Source organism: Chiloscyllium plagiosum, unplaced genomic scaffold, assembly GCF_037043375.1.
Source record: "Chiloscyllium plagiosum isolate Xiang-an unplaced genomic scaffold, Cpla_swu_hap1 HiC_scaffold_14, whole genome shotgun sequence".
Lineage (NCBI taxonomy): Eukaryota > Metazoa > Chordata > Chondrichthyes > Orectolobiformes > Hemiscylliidae > Chiloscyllium > Chiloscyllium plagiosum.
In genome coordinates, this window is record NW_028270152.1 from 32,043,717 (window position 1) to 32,067,998 (window position 24,282).

The following is a 24,282-nucleotide window of genomic DNA, read 5'->3' on the forward strand; positions in this document are numbered from 1 at the left end:
GCTGATGCAGCCCACCTACTGTGGGTTGACCCACAATACCATTAGGGAGGAAATTCCAGGATTTTGACCCAGCAACTTTGAAGGAACAATGATACATTTCCAAGTTGGAATGGTGAGTGGTTTGGAGGGGAACTTGGATGTGGTGGTGTTCCCTTGTATGCCATGCCCTTCTAGATGGAAACGCTTATGGGTTTGAAAGGTGCTGTCTAAGGACTTTTGGTGAGTTGCTGCAGTGCATCTTGAAGATAGCACACATTGCTGCTGCTGGATCGGTGGTGGATGCTTATGAATGTGGTGCCAATCAAATGAGCTCCTTTGTTCTGGGTGCTGTCAAGCTTCTTGAATGTTGTTGGTCCTGCACCCATCCAGCAGGTGGGAGTTTTCTCTCACACCATTAACTTGTACCTTGTAGAGGAGTCACTTGCTTTGGGGAGTCAGGAGTCACTTGCTGCAGTACTCCTAGCCTCTCACTTGCTTTTGAAACCATTGTATTTAAGTGGTGAGTCCAGTTGAGTTTTCCATCAATGGGAACCTCGAAGATGTTGATAGTGGGCGATTCGGTGATGGTGACACCATTAAATGTCCGGGGAGGTGGTCAGATTGTTTCTTATTGTGATAGACATTGCCAGGCATTTGTGTGCTGTGAATGTTACTTGCCACTTGATAGTCCAAGCCTGGATATTGTCCAGATCTTGTTACATTTGAACATCGACTGTATCAGTATCTGAGGCTTCATGAATGGTTCTGAATATTGTGCAGTCATTTCAAACATCCCCACTTCTGACTTTATGTTGGAGGGAAGGTCATTGATGAAGCAGCTGAAGATAATTGGGCCCAGGGCACTACCCTGAGAAATTCCTGCAGTGATCTCCTGGAGCTGAGATGACTGACCTCCATCAAACATGACCATACCTGCACCAGTATGACTCCAACCAATGGAGAGTTTACCCTGATATCCATTGATTCCAGTTTTACTACTTTGATGCCATGCTCGGTCGAATTCAGCCTTAATGTCAAGGGCTTGATATCATTCTCACCTCACCTCTGGAATACAGCTCTTTTGTCCATGTTTGAACCAAAGCTGTAATGAGGTTGGGAGTTAAGTGACATTAGCAAAACCTAAACTGGGCATCAGTAAGCAGGTTATTGTTGAGCAGATGTTGCTTGATAACACTTTTGATGATCAAGAATAAACTGATGGAGCAGTAATTGGCTGGGTTAGATTTGGTTCAGCTTTTTATGTACAGGTTATAACTGGATAATTTTCCATTTTGTTGTGTAGGTGCCAATGTTATAACTGTACTGCCACAGTTGGCTAGGAGTGCGGCAAGTTCTGGAATTTTTTTCAGGGTCCATAGTCTTTGCAGTATCCAGTGCCTCCAACCTTTGCTTGATATCACACGGAGTGAATCAAATTGGCTGAAGATGGAATCTGTAATGTTGGGGACCACTGGAGGAGACTGAGATGAGCATATTTGGATAAAGATTGCTACAACAGCTTCAGCCTTATCTTTAGTACTGTTCCATTGGGCTCATTGCGGATGTGGATATTTGTGCAGCCTCTTCCTCCAGGGAATCGTTTAATTGTTCACCACAATTTGCAACTTGGATGTGGTAGGACTGCAAAGCTTAGACCTGATACCTTGGCATGGGATTGCTTAGCTCTGTCTATCATTTGCTGCTTATGCTGTTTGGCATGCAAGTAGCCCTGGTCACGGGCCTCAATTCTGAAAAACAACCATTTCGAGCCAATTCTGTATCCAAAAAGCTAGTTCTCCCTGTATTCCATGTGATCTAACCAGTGAACCATGAGGATCCTTGTAGAATGCCTTACTCAAGTCCATATAGGTCACATCCACCACTCTGCCCTCATCAATCCTCTTCGTTACTTCCTCAAAAAACTCAATCAAGTTAATGAGACATGATTTCCCACACATAAAGCCATGCTGACTATCCCTAATCAGTCCTTGCCTTTCCAAATACATGTAAATCCTATCCCTCAGGGTTCCCTCCAACAACTTCCCACCACTGATGTCAGGCATATCCAGGGATGGTGATGGTGGCATCTGGGACATTGTCTTTGAGGTATGATTCTGTGAGTATGACTACATTAGGCTGTTACTTGACAGCTCTCCCAATCTTGCCACTGGACCCCAGAAATTGGAGAGGAGGACTTTGCAGGGTTGACAAGCCTGTTTCTGCTGATGCCTAGGTCAATGCAAGATGATCTACCTGGTTTCATTTCTTTGTTGAGACTTTGTAGCATTGGATATATGTGAATGGCTTGCTAGATCATTTCAGAGGGTAGTTGTGAGTCAAATACATTGTTGTGGGTCTGGAGTCACATGTAGGCTGGACCAGGAGAGGATAGCGGATTTTCTTCCCTGAAGGACATTAGTGAATCAAATGAGTTTTTCTGATAATTGACAGTGATTTCATGTTTATCAGTAGATTCTTAATTCTAGATTTTTATTTTAATTGAAGTCAAATTTCCCCATTTGCAGCGTTCCCAGAATATTCACTGAGTTTCTGGATTGATAATACCACTAGCTTTTGCCTGCCCATAATGTTAAATTACTAACTAATGACTGAAGTCATAACTTTACAATCAGGCATTAATAGTTTTCTTAAATTTTAAGATGTAATACCTGTTGTTATGAATGAAAATTTAAACAGAAAGTACTTTCATTATTAATTGAGTAGGTTGATGCCTACAGTTACAAAACAACTTTAAGTATTTGAATTACCTTTTACACATTTTTATGAGGTGTTAAATGTGCAAAAGTTACACTGAAAGATTGATAGAAGTTTGAAGCTCTTTCCCACAAACAGCAAATGAGGCTAAATCAAGTGGAAATTATACTCTGGAACTGATTGATGTTTGTTACCAAAATGATTAAAGGGTAAGCAATAAAGGTGGTTACATCACAATCTTATTGAATGTTGGAATAAGTATGAGCAGATAAATGGTTTACTTCAGTTCCAGTGTTCCTCAATACAGTTCAAATAGACTAACCTACATTTCCCTAATAGACTGTACTTGCACAATGTGAGTAAAATGGATTTGTGAAGCCATGGTGTCAGTCAATGAACAATAATCATGCAGTCATGCAACATTTAAAATTGAATTTGGTCAGTATGTGAATTTGTGAGTGTTATACTGTGTTCATTTGAGAGTGGTACACATTCAGAATGAAGGAGGTGTTAAACACCAGAGATCAAAAGGTGTAAATTCTCAACAAAGTTTTATTTCAATGAAACAGTGTGAAACTCCAACCCCACTAATTACTTGTTCCTCACGTATACAGTATATCCAATTAATTATATCTTAATTAGCATATAACATTGCGTGTTCCCTCGTTCTATTTGGTCCCAGGCATCCCTGCCAAACTCTGTTGGATTATAAGAACATAAGAAATAGGAACAAGAGTAGGCCATTTGACCCATCAAGCTTGCTCCTCCATTCAATAAGATCATGGCTGATCGTTTTGTGGACTCAGCTCTAGTTACCTGCCCACTCACCATAACCCTTAATTCTTTTACTGTTCAAAAATCTATCTATTTTCTCCTTAAAAACATTAAATGAGGTAGCTTTAACTGCTTTACTGGGCAGGGAATTCCACAGATTCACAACCCTTTGGGTGAAAAAGTCCCTCCTGAATTCAGTCCTAAATCTGAGAAAGTCACAGGAATTGAGTTACTTGGTTGGCTCTCCGTTATGAGTTGTATGGGGCAAATAGAACATTATAAGCCCCGTGATACAAACCTCAATGTATTATAAAATGTGAGCATAGTGTCCTTCAGAAAAACCTATCTCAGTGGAATGGGCAGACAAGTGGCAGGTAAATTTTAGTGCAAAGGAGTGTGAAATGTTTCATTCTGGTAGGATGAATTGGGAGAAACAATATAAGGTAAAACATAGAATTCTAAAGGGAGTGCAGAAGGCAGAGGCACCTAGATATCTGTGCAGATGAATCATGGAAGTTGACAGGACATATTGAGAGCACAATTAATAAATTTATGGCATTTTGAACTTTATTAGTAGGGGCATTGAGCACAAAAGCAAGCAAATTATATTGAATTATAAAATGCTAGTTTGCTTTCAATTGGAATATTGTGTTGTGCAGAGATTTGATAGAGATATTCAAAGTAATGAGAGGTATGGTAACAGTAGATAGAAATAAACTTTTCCATTGGTTGAAAGATCAAGAACCAAAGTGCACTGAAACAATGGCACTATGAGGAAAATGTTTTGAAGTTGTGAGTGGTTAGGATCTGGATGCACTGCCTGATAATCTGCTGGAGGTTAGGTCATTTGTGGTTATCAAAAGGGAATTGGGTCATTGTGTGAAAAAGGTTTGTGTTACTGCAGGGAAAATGTGAGAGAATGGTGCTAGGTATATTACTCTTTCTGTGAACGAGTACAGACATGACAGGATGAGTGGCAGTTTAACCATTCTGTGAGTCTTTGGGCAGAGTTAGCCATTTAAAATTAGTGCTAATAAAATTTAGAAAACAAATCAACTGCCTTGGAATTTCTTGAACCTTATTTCTGAAATTTGTGTGTTACTAAAGTCATTGTAAAATGGATGCCGGGTGACCTTTCATCTTCTATTATGCATAATCGTGATCTAACAGGGCTTATCTAAATGTACCTTTGAATCTGAAGTGCACTAACCAGTTTATACTTCAACAGTTGTATAGTCAGTGTCAGGTACATGCTTTCCTGATCAAAACAATGTACAGTGGGATGACACAAGATAAAATATACCATGCAAAAGTGAGGACTTCAGATGCTGGAAACCAGAGTTTAGATCAGAGTGCTCAATCTCCTTGCGGGAGCACGAGGTGGCACCGATGCAGTCATTAATGTAACAGAGGAAGAGGTGGGGAGTGGTGCTGGTGTAACTACGGAAGATGGATTGTTCTACGTAGCCAACAAAGAGACAGATATTGCTGGGGCCCATACGGGTGCCCATGCCTACCCTTTTGGTCTGGAGGAAGTGGGAGGATTCGAAGGAGAAATTGTTAAGGGTGAGGACCAGTTCGGCCAAACGAATGAGAGTGTCGGTGGAAGGGTACAATTGGGGACGTTGGGAGAGAAAGAAACGGAGGGCTTGGAGGCCCTGGTAATAGTGGATGGAGGTATAGAGGGATTGGATGTCCATGGTGAAGATGAGGCATTGGGAGCCGGGGAAACGAAAGTCTTGGAGGAGATGGAGGGCGTGGGTGGTGTCTCGAACGTATGTGGGGAGTTCCTGGACTAGGGGAGATAAACTCATGCTCCTGCAAGGAGGTTGAGCAGTTCATCAACTTCACCAACACATTCCACCCCAACCTTAAATTCACCTGGACCATCTCTGACACCTCCCTCCCCTTCCTGGACCTCTCCATCTCCATTAATGATGACCGACTTGGCACTGACATTTTTTACAAACCCACCGACTCCCACAGCTACCTGGATTACACCTCTTCGCACCCTACCTCCTGCAAAAATGCCATCCCTTATTCCCAATTCCTCCGCCTCCGCCAGATCTGCTCCCAGGAGGACCAGTTCCACCACAGAACACACCAGATGGCCTCTTTCTTTAGAGATCGCAATTTCCCTTCTCACGTGGTTGAAGATGGCCTCCAACGTATCTCATCCACATCCCCCACCTCCGCCCTCAAACCCCACCCCTCCAACCGTAACAAGGATAGAACCCCGGTCCTCGCTTTCCACTCTACCAACCTTCGCATTAACCATATCATACGCCGACAATTCCACCACCTCCAAATGGACCCCACCACCAGAGATATATTTCCCTCCCCACACCTTTCCACTTTCCACAAAGACCGTTCCCTCCGTGACTACCTGGTCAGGTCCACACTCCACAACAACCCACCCTCCCGTCCTGGCACCCTCCCCACCACCGAAGGAATTGCAAAACCTGCGCCCACACCTCCTCCCTCACTACCATCCAAGGCCCCAAAGGAGCCTTCCACGTCCATCAAAGTTTCACCTGCACATCCACCGATGTCATTTATTGTATCCGTTGCTCCTGATGCAGCCTCCTCTACATTGGGGAGACTGGACGCCTCCTCACAGAGCGCTTCAGTGAACATCTCCAGGACACCGGCACCAATCAACCCCACCACCAGTGGCTCAACATTTCAACTCCCCCTCCCACTCTGCCGAGGGCATGCAGGTCCTGAATCTCCTCCACCGCCACTCCTTCACCACCCGATGCCTGGAGGAAGAACGCCTCATCTTCCGCCTCGGAACACTTCAACCCCGGGGCATCATTGTGGACTTCACCAGTTTCCACATTTCCCCTCCCCCCACATTACCTCAGTTCCAACCTTCCAGCTCAGCACTGTCCCCATGACCTGTCCTACCTGCCAATCTCCCTTCCCACCTATCCACTCCACCCTCCCCTCTGACCTATCACCTCCATCCCCACCCCATTCAACTATTGTGCTCTTTGCTACATTCTCACCCCACCCCATTCATCTCTCCACCCTGGAGGCTCTCTGCCTCTATTCCTGATGAAGGGCTTTTGCCCGAAACGTCGATTTTCCTGCTCCTCGGATGCTGCCTGACCTGCTGTGCTTTTCCAGCACCACTCTGATCTAAACACAAGATAAAATATTACAACTGCTGGAAATCTGGAAGGAAAACAGAAAATGCTGGAAATATTCAGTATCTGCACTGGCATTTGGGGAGAGGGCTGAATTTTCATCTTAGAGGCAGGTAACATGTCTGGAAATTTCCTTACTCGATTCATGCACCTCAGGAAAATTTGCACTGCATGATACAGTTTTTGTTGCTAGAGCAGAGCTGTGGGGCAGGGTTGGGCTCACAACTCCCAGATGCAACTTGGAAGAGACTAAAGAGGCTGCTAGGTGCCAAGGTGAGGTGGTTAAAATATTGGCCTCACTTCTTGGGGACCTCGTCCCAATGTTTTAATCTACATTACACCTCCAAGCTTATGCATTGCAAATGCCCTCACCTCCTCCTACTGATTCTGTGCCAACCCATACCGTAAAAGATGCAAAACCTGCAGGTACACCACCTCTCTCACCTCCATCCAGGGCCTCAAACAGTCCTTCCAGGTGAGACAGAGATTTACCTACCTCTCTTTCAACCTAGTTTACTGTATCCTGTGCTCCTGATGTGGTCGACCCTTCTCAGTTTAAGAAAGGTGGTAAGGACAATCCAGGGAACTATAAACTAGTGAGCCAGACGTTGGTGGTGGGCAAGTTGTTGGAAGGAATCCTGAGGGACAGGATGTACATGTATTTGGAAAGGCAAGGACTGATTAGGGATAGTCAACATGGCTTTGTGCGTAGGAAATCATGAAGAAGTAACAAAGAGGATTGATGAAGGCAGAGCAGTAGATGTGATCTATATGGACTTCAGTATGGCGTTCGACAAGGTTCCCCATGGGAGACTGGTTGGCAAGATTAGATCTCACAGAATACAGGGAGAACTAGCCATTTGGATACAGAACTGGCTCAAAGGTAGAAGAAAGAGCGTGGTGGTGGAGGGTTGTTTTTCAGACTGGAGGCCTGTGACCAGTGGAGTGCCACAAGGATCGGTGCTGGGTCCTCTACTTTTTGTCATTTACATAAATGATTTGGATGCGAGCATAAGGGGTACAGTTAGTAAGTTTACAGATGACACCAAAATTGCAGATGTAGTGGACAGTGAAGAGGGTTACCTCAGATTACAACAGGATCTTGACCAGATGGGCCAATGGGCAGAGAAGTGGCAGATGGAGTTTAATTCAGATAATGCGAGGTGCTGCATTTTGGGAAAGCAAATCTTAGCAGGACTTATACACCTTAATGGTAAGGTCCTAGGGAGTGTTGCTGAACAAAGAAACCTTGGATTGCAGGTTCATAGCTCCTTGAAAGTGGAGTTGCAGGTAGATAGGATAGTGAAGAAGGCGTTTGGTATGCTTTCCTTTATTGGTCAGAGTATTGAATACAGGAGTTAGGAGGTCATGTACAGGACATCAGTTAGGTTACTGTTGGAATACTGCGTGCAATTCTGGTCTCCTTCCTATTGGAAAGATGTTGTGAAACTTGAAAGGGTTCAGAAAAGATTTACAAGGATGTTGCCAGGGTTGGAGGATCTGAGCTACAGGGAGAGGCTGAACAGGCTGGGGCTGTTTTCCCTGGAGCATCGGAGGCTGAGGGGTGACCTTATAAAGATTTACAAAATTATGAGGATAAGTAGACAGGGTCCTTTCCCTGGGGTGGGGGAGTCCAGAACTAGAGGGCATAGGTTTAGCATGAGAGGGGAAAGATATAAAAGAGAGCTAAGGGACAACATTTTCACAAGGAGGGTGGCACGTATATGAAATGAGCTGCCAGAGGAAGTGGTGGAGGCTGTTATAATTGCAACATTTAAAAGGCATTTGGATGGGTCCATGGATAGGAAGGGTTTGGAGGGATATGGGCTGGGACCTGGCAGGTGGGGCTAGATTGGGTTTGGATATCTGGTCGGCATGGATGGGTTGGACTGAAGGGTCTGTTTCCATTCTGTACATCTCTATGACTCTATGACATTGGGGAGACCAAACGCTATCTCAGGGCATGTTTCACCATGCATCTCAGCTGGGCCTGCAGGGACCAAGCTGACCTCCCAGTCACTGCTCATCTTAATTATCCTTCCCACTCCCTTGCTGACATGACCAACCTTGGTCTCCTCCATTGCCACAGCAAATCAGACCACAAATTGGAGGAACAACACCACATCTTCCACCTGGGTAGCCTGCAGACCAGACGACTCAACATTGAGCTCTCCAATTTCAAATAATCTCCCTTCCCATTCCCCGACTCCCATTCCAGCACCTCCCTCTCCCTTCCATTCGTCTGATTGACCCCTCCTTCGAGCTATCAACCAGATCCATCCCTCCCATTGACCAACCAGGTAGTACCCTCGACCTTTGTTCATTTATCAATACCTCCACTGCCCCGCAACCTCCACCCCCTTAATCTACAGCTCCCCATACAACCACCCCCAGTCATGAAGAAGGGTTACACCCGAAACGTTGACTTCTCCACTTCCTGATACTGCCTGGCTTGCTGTGTTCTTCCAGCCTCCTGCTTGTCCAACCCATACCCCCATCACCCCCAAAGACCTATCATATCCCTCAAGTCAACTCATGATCTCTCCCCATTCGCATGACCTTGAAATTCTCCATGTCAACGCAGCTAGTATCACCATGGTCAAACCTCATAAACCATATGGAGACAAGATGAAGTAGAATTATCATTATCTCTGACAGTCTTCTACATGAAAAAAGGTATCTCATTAATGGATATACTAATGGGTAACATTAGGGAGAATCCCAAGATATTCTCTATGTATATTAAGGGTTGAGGATAACCATGGAAACCATTAGGACCAAGGGGACAATGTGTGGGTGGGGGGAAAGGGACATTGATAGAGTGTTAATTGAGTACTTGAGTTCTGTCTTTGTTCTGGAGAAGGAGGATATAGGCATAAAATTTGGGGAGAGGGACTATGTTTTTGAGCAGTTTGACCGAGGCAGTGGGGAGGTAGTGAAGGTTTTAGCTTTCTTAACAGTAGAGAAATGCCCATGTTTCTTTTGGAGGCAAGGGAGAAAATGACAAGACCCATTTTGTTATTCCTCACTGGCAATTTGGGGTGTTAGGAGAATTACAGATCAGTGAATCTCACATCAGTAATAAAAAGACTATTGGAGAAAATTCTATAACAGAGACTTGATCTCCACTTGGAGAGGCAATGTTTAATCAGAGGTACTCAGAAGAGCTTTGTCAGAGGAGGATCATGCCTAACAAATCTGGTTGAAATTTCAAGGTATCAGGTGTGCAGATTTCAGCAAATAACGTTCCCTTTCATAGTTCTAATCTGCAATGAGTATGTGCCCAGTCTACTGAACCTCTCCTCATAACCTCTCCTTCCATACTCTGGATCAACTGAGTGAACCTTTTCTGAATTGCCTCCAAAGCCAGTATACCTTTCCTTAGATAAGGGGACCAAAACCTCTCACAGCATCCTAGCTGTGGTCTGACTAGTATCTTCTATAATTTTAACAATACTTCCCTATTTTTACATTCAAATCCCTTTGAAATAAAGGCCAATGCTCCACCTCCTTCTCTATTTCTGCTGAACCTGATGCTAGCTTGTGATTTATGTGTTGTTGCTTATTACAGTCATTCTCCATTTAAATAAACAGCTCCTTTATTCTTTCTGCCAAAGTGCATAGCCTCTGGATGGAGGATTGGTTAATTAATTCAAGGCAGACTCTTGGACCAGAGGGCATAATCTTAGAATAAAGGGTCACTCTTTTAAAACAGATGAGGAGAATTTTTATCTTTGTGAGGGTAATGAATCTGTGGAATTTGTATATTCAAGACTGATATAGATACATTTTTAATCAGTTAAGGGAATCAAAGGTTATGAGGCAAAGGCAAGAAAGTGGAAATGAGGATTATCAGATCAGTCGTGATTTCACTGAATGGCAGAGCCGACTTGATGGCCTGAATAGCCTGCTTCAGCTTATGGTTTATTTTCTTAGACACCTGCCATTTTTCCACAACCATCTTTTCTGATAAATCACTCTCTCAGTTAATTTCAGCTAACTGTGCCCTCAACTCCCACGATAGGTCATGGAAGCAGCTAAGCAGTAATAATGCTATAATGATAGCCCTTAGGGTTAGGCCAACATCTACTGAAATGCTAGTACAGATTCATTTCACTGTCACAGACAAAATGTGATTTGTCAGAAATGAGTCCAGGTTTTCCAGATCTTGGTCCTGTCCAACATTCTTAAAAGTCTGCAACTTGTTCATGATTCCATGAACATTTGGCTGAACATTTCAGGTGTGTGACCTCCTAAAAGTCATTAACTTGAAAAATGCCCTTCTTTTTCTCTCCACAGATAATATGATGACCCATTTACTACTGTTGTTCCACAGTTTTTTACACTAGAACAAGTTCTTTCACAGTTACTAATGTAACTGGTAACATGCATAGTAAATATATCCAGTCTATTCCAGAATGTTAGAGGTAGCAAAATATTTTTTTTTAAAAATGTCATGAATGTAGAAGTGTGAAATTTAAAAGCAAGGGCCAATTCCAATCTGATAGATTTTATTAAAATTTCAGAATGACAATGTTGGTGAATAGCATGGATGCCTTTGTTTACATTACATTGGCAAATATACAACTAAAATATTCAATAGTGGCAATTCATCAATTGTTTATTTTTATTTAGCTTTTGTTTTCTTGATAGATTTGAATATTTATTTACATATGTGTTCATACTTTGTATCATACAGTTTAGTTAATATATTACTGCACATGTGCTTGCGTGATTCAACAAAAATGTTTCCCTCCAGCAGGAAATGTAGGACATAACATCAGTTACCAGCTTGTACAGACTATTCACCCTAGTGATCCAACGCACACCAGTGTGACCCTACTACCAAGAGCAAGTCAGGGTGTAAATCCTTCAACAGGTTAGTATTCAGACTTTGAGAGTGATAACTGCAGGTGACAAATATCACCCGATTTATTTAATTTGATAAATAAAGCTAAATTTATGTGATCCAGCCAGCTCTGTTAGGATTATCAGAGAGAGAATACGGAAGCTGTTCAATTTTAAAAAAAGTAAAGTTAAATGGTAGTTTAAATCGGAGTTAAAATTTGACCTGTGACACAGAGCTTTTTGTATGTCTAGCCTTTTATATTAAATACTGTATTTCAGTTTACTCAAAGGTCAGTTTGAATTTAAGCAACTGAACACTGAAAGGCTTATACAATTCCAGCTAACAAAGCACCCTTTGGGAGGTACTGCTTTTATTGTACTTCACTTTTCATGGTACTTTCAGTCATTTCCTGAGACATATGTAACTTAATCCAGTCAAAACTCAAGTTGTATTAAACACAGCCACAGTATGTGCAAAATTGCCCCCATACACTATCTTAAGAAATTACAGAGATTGAAAAATGATGTTGTTGAAGTAAGGCTTATTTATATAATGCCATGGACTAATCAAAGGGATCTTCTATCAAATGGCTCTGCTGGTTCACAATATTGGTCAGAATGTATCTAGTAATTTATTTATTTTATAAGAATACTTGTTAAAAAAAAGCTCATAGGTACTTGCATTTGCTGATAACTCTGATTTACAAAATTGAATGGAATCAAGAATGCCAAACATATTAAATCCGATTAACAAAATCAAAAACTTCAGTGCACATATGATACATCTTAAATGCAAAGTTCTTCCTGATAAACTGGTAAATACAATGATAAACCGAAGTGTTCTTCAAATGACAATTATGTAACAGGAGAGGCTAATATCAAATTAAGAGATAGTGAGGACTACAGATGCTGGAAGTCAGTGTCGAGGAAATGTGCAGCTGGAAGGGCACAGCAGGTCAGATAGCATCGGAGCAGCAGAAAGGTCGATGTTTTGGGTCAGGATAAAGTCCTGTCCTGATGCAGGGCCCTGATCCAAAACATTGACTTTCCTGCTCCTCCAATGCTGTCTGATCTGCCATTATCAAAGTAATTTTGGATAAAGTCCACATTTAGCAGTTTATGTAAATTGGACATTCTGTTCGACAAACAGTGAGAAAGAATGAAATGCTTTTCTGCGTTCATTTACAAATTCATGTTGCCAATGTAAATGGCATTAGCTATATGAAGTTTAAAGAGGATTTTGTGGAAAAAAACAAAATGGTATGCAAGGTAGCCTCATTAATAATTGGGCTTTAATAATAAGTATTGTAAACACAGAGCAAAGCAAAGAATGCTATTGACTGCAGAGTTAGATAGGCAAAAGTGAGGACTGCAGATGCTGGAAACCAGAGTTTAGGTTAGAGTGGTGCTGGAAAAGCACAGCAGGTCAGGCAGCATCCGAGGTTCAGTAAAATCGACGTTTCGGGCAAAAGCCCTTCATTCCTGATGAAGGGCTTTTGCCCGAAACGTCGATGTTCCTGCTCCTCAGATGCTGCCTGACCTGCTGTGCTTTTCCAGCACCCCTCTTCTCTAAAATCTGCAGAGTTAGATGTTTAGTGTAAGCAAATCAAAATTGTTTTCTAAGCATAATGAATCAAAATTTGATTCAATGGACCTAGTTTACTTTGAGTAAAATGATTGTGATATATTCTCCAACTCAGGACATTAGTCTTAGAGTCATAGAGCTGTACAGCATGGAAAAAAAACCTTTTTGGTTCAACTCATCCATACCAACCAGATATCCTAAATTAATCTAGTCCCATTTACCAGCATTTGGCCCATATCCCTCTAAACCCTTTCCATTCATATACCCATTCAGATGCCTTTTAAATGTTGCAATTGTACCAGCCTCCATCACTCCCTCTGGCTGCTCATTCCATACACGTACCAGCCTCTGCGTGAAATGGTTGCCCCTTAGGTCTCTTTTATTTTTCCCCCTCTCACCCTAAACCTATGCCCTCTAATTCTGGACTTCCCCCGCCCCAGGGAAAAGACTTTGTCTATTTATCCTATCCATGTCCCTCATGATTTTATAAACCTATATAAGGTCACCCCTCAGCCTCCGACACTCCAGGGAAAACAGCCCCAACCTATTCAACCTCTCTCTTTAGCTCAAATCCTCCAACCCTGGCAACATCATTGTAAATCTTTCCTGAACCCTTTCAAGTTTCACAACACCCTTCCGATAGGAAGGAGACCAGAACTGCATGCACTATTCCAAAAGTGGTCTGTCCAATGCCCTGTACAGCTGCAACATGACCTCCCAACTCCTGTACTCAATACTCTCACCAATAAAAGAAAGCATACCAAACGCCTTCTTCACTATCCTGTTGAGAAGCAGCTGCTATAAAGGGAACAATTAAATAACTTAACACATTTCATATTTCAATTATTTATTGATCATATTTGCTGTGTTTCTCTTCATTTTGAAACTCTGCTTCTGTTACTTATTTGCCCTAGTTCTCTTTACATTTCACATACTGTCAATTTTCTGATTACCTTAGCAATCAAAATTTGCTCTGAAGCTGTGAGATAAACTAACCTTGGAAGCCAATTTCAAGAGCACACTTTGTCTGGATTTTGTGGGGGCCTTTGAGGGTAATCTTGAGGGCAATGTGCAGGGGTAGTGGGCCTGACAAATTGGGAGCAGGAGCAGGGATGGTGTTCCATTCATCGTCCCATTGTCATGGCATTCCTTCAGCAGCAAGTAAGGTAGAAATCAGCTTTCCCGACTGAGGGTCAATTCTACAATTTACGTTTCCAATAATTACTTTATGTTCTTTTATGTCACCTTATTTCTTTTATAACAATTGTTAAGAATACTGAAATGACTAAGCAATCCTTTAAGCAATCCTTCTCATTCCTATAACTCAAATCCTCATTTTAGGTCTTCATCAAGAGATTAGATTCTGTGTTAATGTTTATTGGTGCCACAGAGGAGGTATGAGAATAACTTCTTGAGATGTAAGCCTGCAGATATATATTGATATGGCTGTTTTTGCAAAGGGGTGGTTGTCAATTTCTCTTTCCTTTGCAATGATAGCTAACCTTGATGATTGCAATCCTCTTAGGTGTTCAAAATCATCCTCTGCCTCTTTCCTGTCAAAGAGGAAGCCCACAAAGACTCAGAGACAAAAAACTCCAAAGTTCATCGAAGGCGTGCTGAGTGCAGTAATGTGACAGGAAAGGAAAAGCCTTGAATTTGTACAGGGTCTTTCACAATCTTAGGGCAACTTAAAATGTTTTACAGCCAAGGGAACACTTTTGAAATATATTGTTTGTTATCCTGCAGGGATGTTGAGCAGCCAATTTGCACACGGCAAGATGGCACATTAGCTGTGAAATGCTTTCAAGTCAGAGAAATAAAGAAGCTCTTTCTTCTTTCTTTGTCCAAGTAAAATATTTCCCCTTATCTGTGTCAATAAAGAAGACCAGAACAGAACCTTTTTATAGTTGCTTCATTGGAATGCTGATGAAGGAAGCAGTGGAATTGTGGCACTGGGAATGTTTCAAGTCCTTTGAGAGAGCTAAAGAGGTTCTGTGTGTGTGTGTATGTGTTATGACCTCAGTGAATCTAACACAGTTGAACATATGTCATTCCTTGTGGGTGAGACAGTTTGTTGCCAGCTATGCTTTTTCCATTTAGTTTCTTATACTAGTTGTATGGCATTGATAAAAGATCCAAGACAAAACTGCAGTTATTTGACATCCTTTACACCAGCAGTAAGCACATCCTTTTGATCCGACAGAAATAGGGGGCGTTGGCGGTGGGTTATTCGTTCTCTGTTTCAACTCATCATCATGTCAACTTTCTATTTCACTCACATGGGTAAGCATCATTGGTGACTTCTTTGTTAATCACCTGCTTTTATATTTGTCATTCATTTAGTTGCGGGGCCTAAAACTGTCTAAATTTGTAGGACATATTTGCATATTATGTCCACATACGTATATTTTACCAGGAGACACATAAATTTTAATGCCATGAATGCTGTTAATATAAACATATCATCAGCTCAGGAAGAAATAGGGGACATGTTTCCAAGTTATCAGAAGAAATTTCTAGGCCCCATGCCAGCATGAGTGTTTCATGTGTATTCATAGAATATTTAAAGTATCACCAAGTTTTGAGCCTGGAAATTGTAACTAGTTTCATTATAAGTTAACAACATGCAAGCTTGTTGGGTCTATTTTGGCCATTATTTCTACCTTCACCCATTACTAGTTCTGTTTTAATTATAGGGACAAAGCACGCTGGAGGGCAACTGATGCACATTTGAATTAAAGTATGTGAGATTTTGGGTATACCCAGTAACTGGAATAAAATATTTGTTGATTTGAAACCAAAACAAATTTAGATTTTCTTCTCCTCATATTTGTTTTCACAGTCTAGGAACTGACTGTCACTAAGCCTATTTTGCAGTGATATGTGAGTCCCAGTGTATCCAGTATAAAGAGAAGAGTTTTCAACCAGTGTGACAGGTGCCTCAGCAATTCAATGGACCTTAATTCCAATCTTGGAAGATCACTGATATTGCAACACAATAGGGCTTTAGTCTTGATATGGATTCTTACCCTTTGTCAACATTGACTTCCGTGGTGGTTATAATGTTGCCATAGAGGATCAGTAAATGAAACTCTGAGGAAAATTAAGTAATAAAGCAAGTGTGATTGTGTCAGATGAGAGGATTAAAGTCTTTAGAATCAGAATCCTGATGAAAACCCAGCTTCAACCCTTCAACCACTGGCTATAACAAAGTTGTGAAAGTGATTGGGTGTTTGAGGAGGTAAGTTGTCACTTTTAATATTTTAATAAGGATACAAGCCTTTTGTTATTCAATTCAATAACTTTGGAAGCTCAGAACTCCATTCAGGTGAAGATGGCCAATCCTGGAAGTACGTGCCTTTACAACTGCTGACTGAATCCCAATCTACATGCCTGGGCAATGCTCATGATCAGCTCCCTTACCATCAAACTTTCAGATTTAACTTTCAATCTCCCCAGCACATCTCCTCCTGAGACTTCTGAATTCCCCCTCTATCTTTGATTGATCACCCAAGCCTCTGATTTAATTTAGAGCCAAAATATTAAGGCATACCAGGGCAACTCCCTTCCACCTCTATACCTCTGTGCCGCACATTTGCTGGGTCTGTCCTGCCGGTGGGACAGGACTTATCCAGGGATGGTGATGGTAGTGGGACATTGTCAGGTTTGAATCTGTGATTATAACAACATCCGGCTGTTGCTTGACTGGTCCGTGACACAGCTCTCCCAGTTTTGGCAGCAGCCCCCAGATGTTGGTAAGGAGGATTTTGCAGGTTTGAGATGGCTACTTCTACCATTGCCTTTTAGATTTGGTTCCAGGTGGTCCATCCAGTTTTATTTCTTTGTTGAGACATCATAGTGATTGATACAGCTGATAGGCTTGCTAGGCTATTTCAGAGGGCAGATAAGAATCAACCATATTACTGTGGCTCTGAAGTCACATGTAGGCAGATTTCCTTCTGTGAAGGGTATTATTAATGCCAGATGGGCTTTTCATGTTCCATGGTTTCAGTAGATTCTTAATTCCAGATTTTTCTTTTAATTGAATTCAAATTTCACCATCTGCCATGACAAGCTTTAAACTTGGGTCCCCTGAACATTAGCTGAGGTTCTGGATTAATAGTCCAGCAATAATACACGAGAGCATCACCTTCCCCTATAATTTCACTTTTGTAGATCTACATTGACTTTGCTCAGTTTTGCCAATCTTTTCTAAATGACCAGTTTAGACATCCTTTAAAATAGATTCTAACATTTCCTAACACTTCTAACATATTCCCTTCTACTGCCCTCACCAAAATGTCACACATTGCAGAGTGTGCTAGAATTCTATGCATCACGGACACTACTTTGGTAGTCAAAATGATGTTGTACTGCTGAAACAAAGGACCATATGAAGCAGAATGAGCAAGCCTTTCGTTATTATAGTGTCAGTGTTCACTTATCTACAGTTTTCACTTCCGAACATCGCATATTGCTTTGGTTTCCTCTTGACATAATTTAAATAGGCTTTTCAAAGAAGCAAAAGAGTAATTAATAAAATAAGCAACCACTAAATGAAGGGTTTTTTTTTTACCATGCGGATCGTTGTGCATTGGAATTTGTTGATAAGGGCAAACTTCACTCAAAACAAGTTTGCTTGTCAGCTTGAACAAACCTTTCAGCAAAGCACCTCAAATCAGAATCATTAGGATTGTTTGAATCTTTGACAACCAAAGCAATTTCATACAATATTTTAGTTGAAGAAACACAAGTAAGAATAAGTCTGTAAAGTTGACTATAATCATCAGACAGAGATGGCTGATATTGAGTTTGACTTGAAAGTCATCAAGCCTGGACATGCTTGAAAAAGCAGGATCTTTATGGTGACTTTAGCCAGGACAGGTGCTGAATCCATACTGTTGGTGCCTCTGATACCCAGCCAACTGAGTTAATTATCCACCACAAGTCAAGGTATGTAATAAATAAAAGGTAAAACCAAAACATAGATAATACAAGCCATTAAGCATTAATGTTTTCTTGGTTGGTCCCCATCAGATATTATAATTTGAATTTCAGCTTTTCTAATTTTTGCATTTAAAGTGACACTTCCAGAGCTGGATTTTATGTGTTGCTGTTTTCCACATTCCACTCTGGCTGAAATGTTGATGATCAGTCCCAAAGCAATAATACAATAGGGTCAGCCCTAATTAATTTGGAGTGTTACTTTTGGTCTGATCTGGGAAGGGGTCCCTCCTTGGAGATTCAGCTAGGCAGAACCCAGCAAAGAAAGTGTAGAGAGGGACAGGAAGGTGAGGAACTGGGTGGAGAGGCCAGACGGGAGACATTTCAAGGTCCAGGAAAATAATGGGCACAGTGTCTGCCCAAAAGGAAGTTACCTCCTTGCAGACTGACAGTAACTTGCCAGAAATCTGCTGGCATGCTCCACCTTTCCCTGCTACATCCAAAACGAAGGCAGATGCAGAATAAGGCTCTTAAATGGCCATTAATTAGGCTGTTTGGTGCCTTCCTAGCCTTCCTTTTTCAAGAGTGAAGGCGGGGGTGGGGGAAGGTGTAGAAAGTTGCTCACCTTATTTTGCAAGGCCCCCATCTATGCCTTCAAATACTCTTGCAAGACAGCCATAAACTACAACTCGACTGTTTGTTGGTTATGCACTGAAGATTGACTAAGGCTATGATTTTTCATGCTCATTTCCATTGTTTACACCTAGTTTACAGGAATAACTTTGATTAGCTGTGTATTGTACACTGCATGTATTTGGTGCATGAACTGTAGGATGTTAGGGAAAATTGAATCCTATTTTCAATAGGATAGGGCTGAGAGGATCAAATATTTCTTAAACATTTTGTAATCAACAAATATTAATGAGCCCCATGAAAAGCAAATAAAATGAAAAATGGCCTGTAATTTTTTATCTGATGGGACCAGTAGATGGTGAGGTTCCACTTCAATAGTGAACCTTTATAAATGTGATCTTCTTTGTTTGTGCTAATTCATCTAGTACTGATGTTTTATATTATGAGTATCGTAGTTTGTAAACACTTTTTACACTGGTGACCTGATACTTTACTTTTATGTTTAACAATGTTATTAGAATCATGTTGTTATTTCATGTTTTCTTAAGGTGCCTCAGATTGCCAATGTGCAGCCTTTACATACTTTCTGGATCTACAACATGTATTATTACTTTTGCATTTCCTCTATTGTCTTTATGAACAACAACAAAAAAGTTCAATCAATTTCATTTCGTCCTATGGCACACTGATGCAAGATGAAAGCTTCATGTATGTACTATGGTTCCTTGCAATCAAACTAAGGGAAATAAGTAACTTCTTTTTTTCTGGAGAGAGGTCCCTGTGTGATATATGATCAGTTGATGGACAGCCTTAACTAGTGTTCAAGGTTAAGTCAGGTCAGTTTGTGAGGCCCCATATCCATGAGCTATGTGCCTTTGTTAATTGAACGAAAGAGCAAGTCAATTTTTCATCAGGTAAATCCATTGTAAGTTGCAAGTCTCTAAGTAATACTCTGGCAATAGTGGAACTGGAAGATTACTTCCAGTCTTTGCAGCTGGTATTGCTACTCTCAAAGGAATACCAAAATAATTGCAAATGCTTTTACACAGCTGAAATCATATTAGGCTGTTCAACATAGAAAGATCCTGTTCTTTCCAAATCATATTTGATACTGGTTGTAATACAACACAGTCCCACATCAATACTACACCCATAAGCACAGAGCCTGATTCTAATCAAACATTTCATATGTAGAAAATTATTTCTTTTCACTGCACAAAATGTTATCATGAGCGGTCATTCTGTACAATGAAACCTAACTCAGGCGTGCAGTTTAGTAAATGGTATCTGTAGAATAGCTTGTTGGAGCACCATGTGTGTGGTTGGATTGTATACCTGTACACATGGGATGTTTCTAATTTCCTTTGAAATGCCTGATGTATTATGTGCTCAGAGCTTGAAAGTGTTTGTGCTCACACACTGAAGTTTGGTGTAAACCCCCAGAGGAGTTTTACGAGAATGATCCTGAGAATAAAGACCTTGTCATAACAGGAGTGGTTGATGTTTCTGGGTCTGTATTTGATGGAGTCCGAAGAATGAAGGAGGGGTGGGTGTGTTCTGATTGAATCCTACAGAATACTGAGACACCTGGATAGAGGAGAAGATGTTTCCACTAGTAGGAGAGAATAGGACCTGAGGGCACAGCCTCAGAGTAAAGGATGACCCTTTAGAACTGAAATGGGTAGAAATTTCTTCAGCCAGAGGCTGCTTAATCTGTAGATCTCACTGCCATGGAGGGGCTGTGGAGGCCAGGCCTTTGACTGTATGTAAGACAGAGATAGATTCTTGATTAGGAAGGGGGTCAAGGGTTATGGGGAGAAAGCAGGAGAATAGAATTGAGAAATGTTTCAGCCATGGTTGAAAAGCAGAGCAGGCCTGATAGGTTGAATGGCCTGATTCTGCTTCTTGATCCTATGGTCTTATATGTCATTAGTATTCTAAAGAAATGTGGGGTGTGAATCTAACCATGAGTGAAACATATGAAAAAGTCTGACTTAATTGTGCCAGGATCAATTTCAAAAAGTAAATTGACAATGTCTTTGTCAGTGGTGTAAATGCATTGCTACACTGGAACGTATAGAACAGACCATTCATACATTAGTCTCTTTATGATACAGTTTGTGAATATGCAAAAGCATTTAGATGTACATGAGCAGATCAGAGGCTAGGAATATTGCAGTAAGTAACTCATCTCCTCACTTTCCAAAATCTGTCCATCATCTACAAGGCACAGAAGTGTGTTGGAATGCTCACCACTTCTAGAAGGACAAGTGCAGCAGATACATGGGAACGCCATCACCTTCAAGACCTCCTCCAAGCCAATCACCATTCTGATGTGGAAATATATTGTTGTTCCTTCACTGTCTCTGGGTCAAAATCCTGGAATTCCCACCCTAATGGAATTGCGGTCAGTTCACAGCATGTGCACAGCAGCAGTTCAAGAAGGCAGCTCATCGCCATCTTCTTAAGGGCAACTAGGGATGGGCAGTCAATTACTCCACACCTCATGCCCACATATAAAGAATGATAAAAATCTAGTGCCAACATTGAACATGGATTTGTAAATTCTGTCTTTGTGAATCATTGGCGTTATTAGTTGACAATGGATCAATATTGTGTTCAGTGAAGTAATTGTGGGGACATGTCGGTCAATGCTATTTTCAAGGAAAAATATACTTATATACCCACTGATGAATGTTAAAATAATTAGTTCACATGAAAAATGCTTTGCTGCTTAAATGCAGTATTTTCAAGTTATCTATCTTCTTTTACCGCCAATACTTTAGCAGCAATGGAAGCAAGAAGCTATGATTTTTCTGCCTGACCTCACCACTATATTTCATTTTTCACTACAGGAACACATCCTGACTTGGCAACTTGGCTACTTTTGCCCTGACCTAACAATGTCTTAAAAATTGTCAAGTTCCAAAGCCAAATTTATTCGTCATCCACTTCATGACTCAAGGACAGGATTATAATTATAAAGCAAAATTACAGCAGATGATCAACAAACAGAAAGGTTCCATTTATTCAAACACTAAATTATAACAAAACTTACAGTAGCTAAGTTGAAACTGTAATGCATGGAATAAATAGCCTGAATATTGAATACTTCATAAAATATTGGCAGTGATCATTATGATGATGTTAATAAAACTTTGGACTCTTCTATATTTTTTGAATAAAGACGTTGAGTGCAAGGCAATGCTGAACCTATGCTAACTGTTGTTTAGAACCCAATTGTGGCCCGTTTTGGATCTCTTGCTTTAGATAGGAGTCAATTTCATGCCAGAGGTTGCAGCAAATGTTTCTTGAGATTATATAAAGGATGTGAGGCCTTAGATATGAGGAGGCACTAGAAGAACAGAAGTATTTTGTACTAGAACAAAGATGAATTAAGGAAAGATCTGGTAAAGAGGTTTAAATAATAACGATTTCAATTGATCGGTGAGTTCATAAAAAGTGTAGATTTCAGAACATCCGCAAACAAATTTTGCATTTTTAGAGTGCTTTTCAATCCTTGGAATGCAGCAAAACCCCTCTCATCAAACACCAGCGAACGCTTTATTACCTGGCACCTATAGGACTAGGAATGTGCTGGTTCATCACTGACCAATTGAAGCTTCAAGACAACAACACAACTCTTAAAATCAATGTAAAACACACAGAGTAAGTAATAGAAATGGAGTGCAGGGGGTATACACATCACTGAGATACTTTATTTACAACATAAATACTTAGACATCGCGGTAGCTCGCAGTATTTGAAGTATATAATTTTTGCCAGTTTATTAAAAGTGCTGGTTGATAAGATGCCAGTTAAAACTAAGTTTGATGTAGTTGTTTGAGGCATTGTCACTTATTTTGTATACAATATCGCAGCCACTTCAGCACAGAATGAAATCCCATAAATATAAGTAAGATAAATGATTACTCAGTTGATGGTGTTGTGTTGTTGGTTGCTGGGTTAATGTAGAATATTGGAAAACACCATAGTCTCTCTTTTTTTGGAACAGTTCAAGGGGATGTTTGAACAGTCAGTCAATCACAGTTTAAGCTTAAATAAAGCAAAAAGCTACAATGCTGGAAATCGGAAACAAAAACAGAAATTGCTGGAGTAACTCAACAGGTCTGGCAGCATCTCTGGAGGGTTACCGGACCTGAAATGTTAACTCTGCTTTCTCTCCACAGATGCTGCCAGATTTGCTGAATTTCTCCAGCAATTCCTGTTTGTTACTGTTTAAGCTTATCTGATGGGATAGTGTTTCAGTACTGTACTGAAATGTTTGGCTTTTCAAAGTGCTGAAGTCTGATGTGCAGTTTGAATTTGTAATATTTTAAGGCAGGAATAAGTTATTCCACTGATCCAAAGAATGAATCAATTCTGTACAAACATAATGGCCTAAATGGCCTCTTACTGCTTGTAAAGTTGCCCAATTTTAAGAATTTAATGTACTTCCATGACCGTTATGGTTTACATGGCAAATAGTCAATACAGCAATAGTAATTATCCTAGCTTTTAAAGTGAGAATTTAAACAGGAAGCAGACTGCATCAGTGACCAATGGCTATCCCATGCCTGTGAACATACACACTCTAATCTGAAGACTTTCATGTGATCTTAAATGTTTGAATGATGTAGCTCATTCATCAACAGACAACACATTAGTGAAGAATGTATCAGAAGGAAACAATTTTTAAACGAGTGACTGCGCAGCTACTTTCTTCAACAATTTTAGTTCAAGAGTTCATAGGCATTAGCCGCCACATACTGGTTTAACAATATACCAGGCAGAAATCCCAGGATGGATTTTAGCATTCTAACTCTTGATGAATTTCAGCAAATTCAGATCGAAACTCAAGCCAAAGCACTGATATGTTTATATAACCTTTATTTTCATGGTGCATTCAATACTTTGAAAATACTAGGCAAATCCGACCGGCAACATACTATTTTGACATTTTAAAAATATTAAGTGTTAAAATATTGACTATGGTTGCAAAAGACTTTAGAAATGAAATTTATTTATTATAAAAGAATCAAACAGATTATAAATTTTTTTTAAGAATGGCAAAACTAATAAAACTAGCTGATCGCTTTCCATGACTACTAATTAATCTCGCTCTACTGGGACATCGTCAGCAGTAATATCTAGCCCCAAACCTCATGCTACCAATGTGGGGTGATCCAAGATTCTGTCATTGATCACCTTCTTTTTCTTACCTTTGACATCACTTTCAAAATGTCCTCAATCAAACCAACTCTATCCTTTCATGACCATCATTGTTTCCACAAATATCTCTGCACCATCAGGTTGTTTGTTTGACATCAAGTTGTAGATAAACCAGAGCTTTCTCTAGGTGAGCACTGAATATGTCAGACCATCTTATTTGAGTTCTACAAAATCTAATTGAAATTGTGCTAATGGTTCTATTCCCTTCCGGTTGAAAGATGAACTGAATGGTTTGCAAAACCTATGTTCTGTTCTGAACTGATTTTTGAACCTTTCATCACTTCCAGTAATAAGATAAGACCTTTCTGCCACCACAACATGTGGCTTTTATCCTACCTTAACCTCTGACAATAAACTCCTTCACCAACCATGTTTTTAATACCTCAAGGTCACTTCTTGAACACCTCCTTAGTGGCATTT

The 24,282-nt window shown here is 40.6% G+C and overlaps 1 protein-coding gene across 7 annotated transcripts in view; it reads left to right on the forward strand.

Annotated features, from left to right (window-relative positions):
• fbln2 (fibulin 2) overlaps window positions 1-24,282 on the forward strand; it is a 187,234-nt gene that overhangs the window by 6,611 nt on the left and 156,341 nt on the right. For 5 of the 7 annotated variants that reach the window (XM_087994267.1, XM_043707999.2, XM_043707995.2 and 2 more), the window contains exon 3: window positions 11,380-11,499. The exons of 1 other annotated variant lie outside the window; for it this stretch is intronic. In XM_087994267.1, the coding sequence (XP_087850393.1) occupies window positions 11,380-11,499 (120 nt within the window). The remainder of the gene's footprint in view (window positions 1-11,379; window positions 11,500-24,282) is intronic. One more of the 7 variants, XM_043707998.2, reaches the window with a different exon arrangement.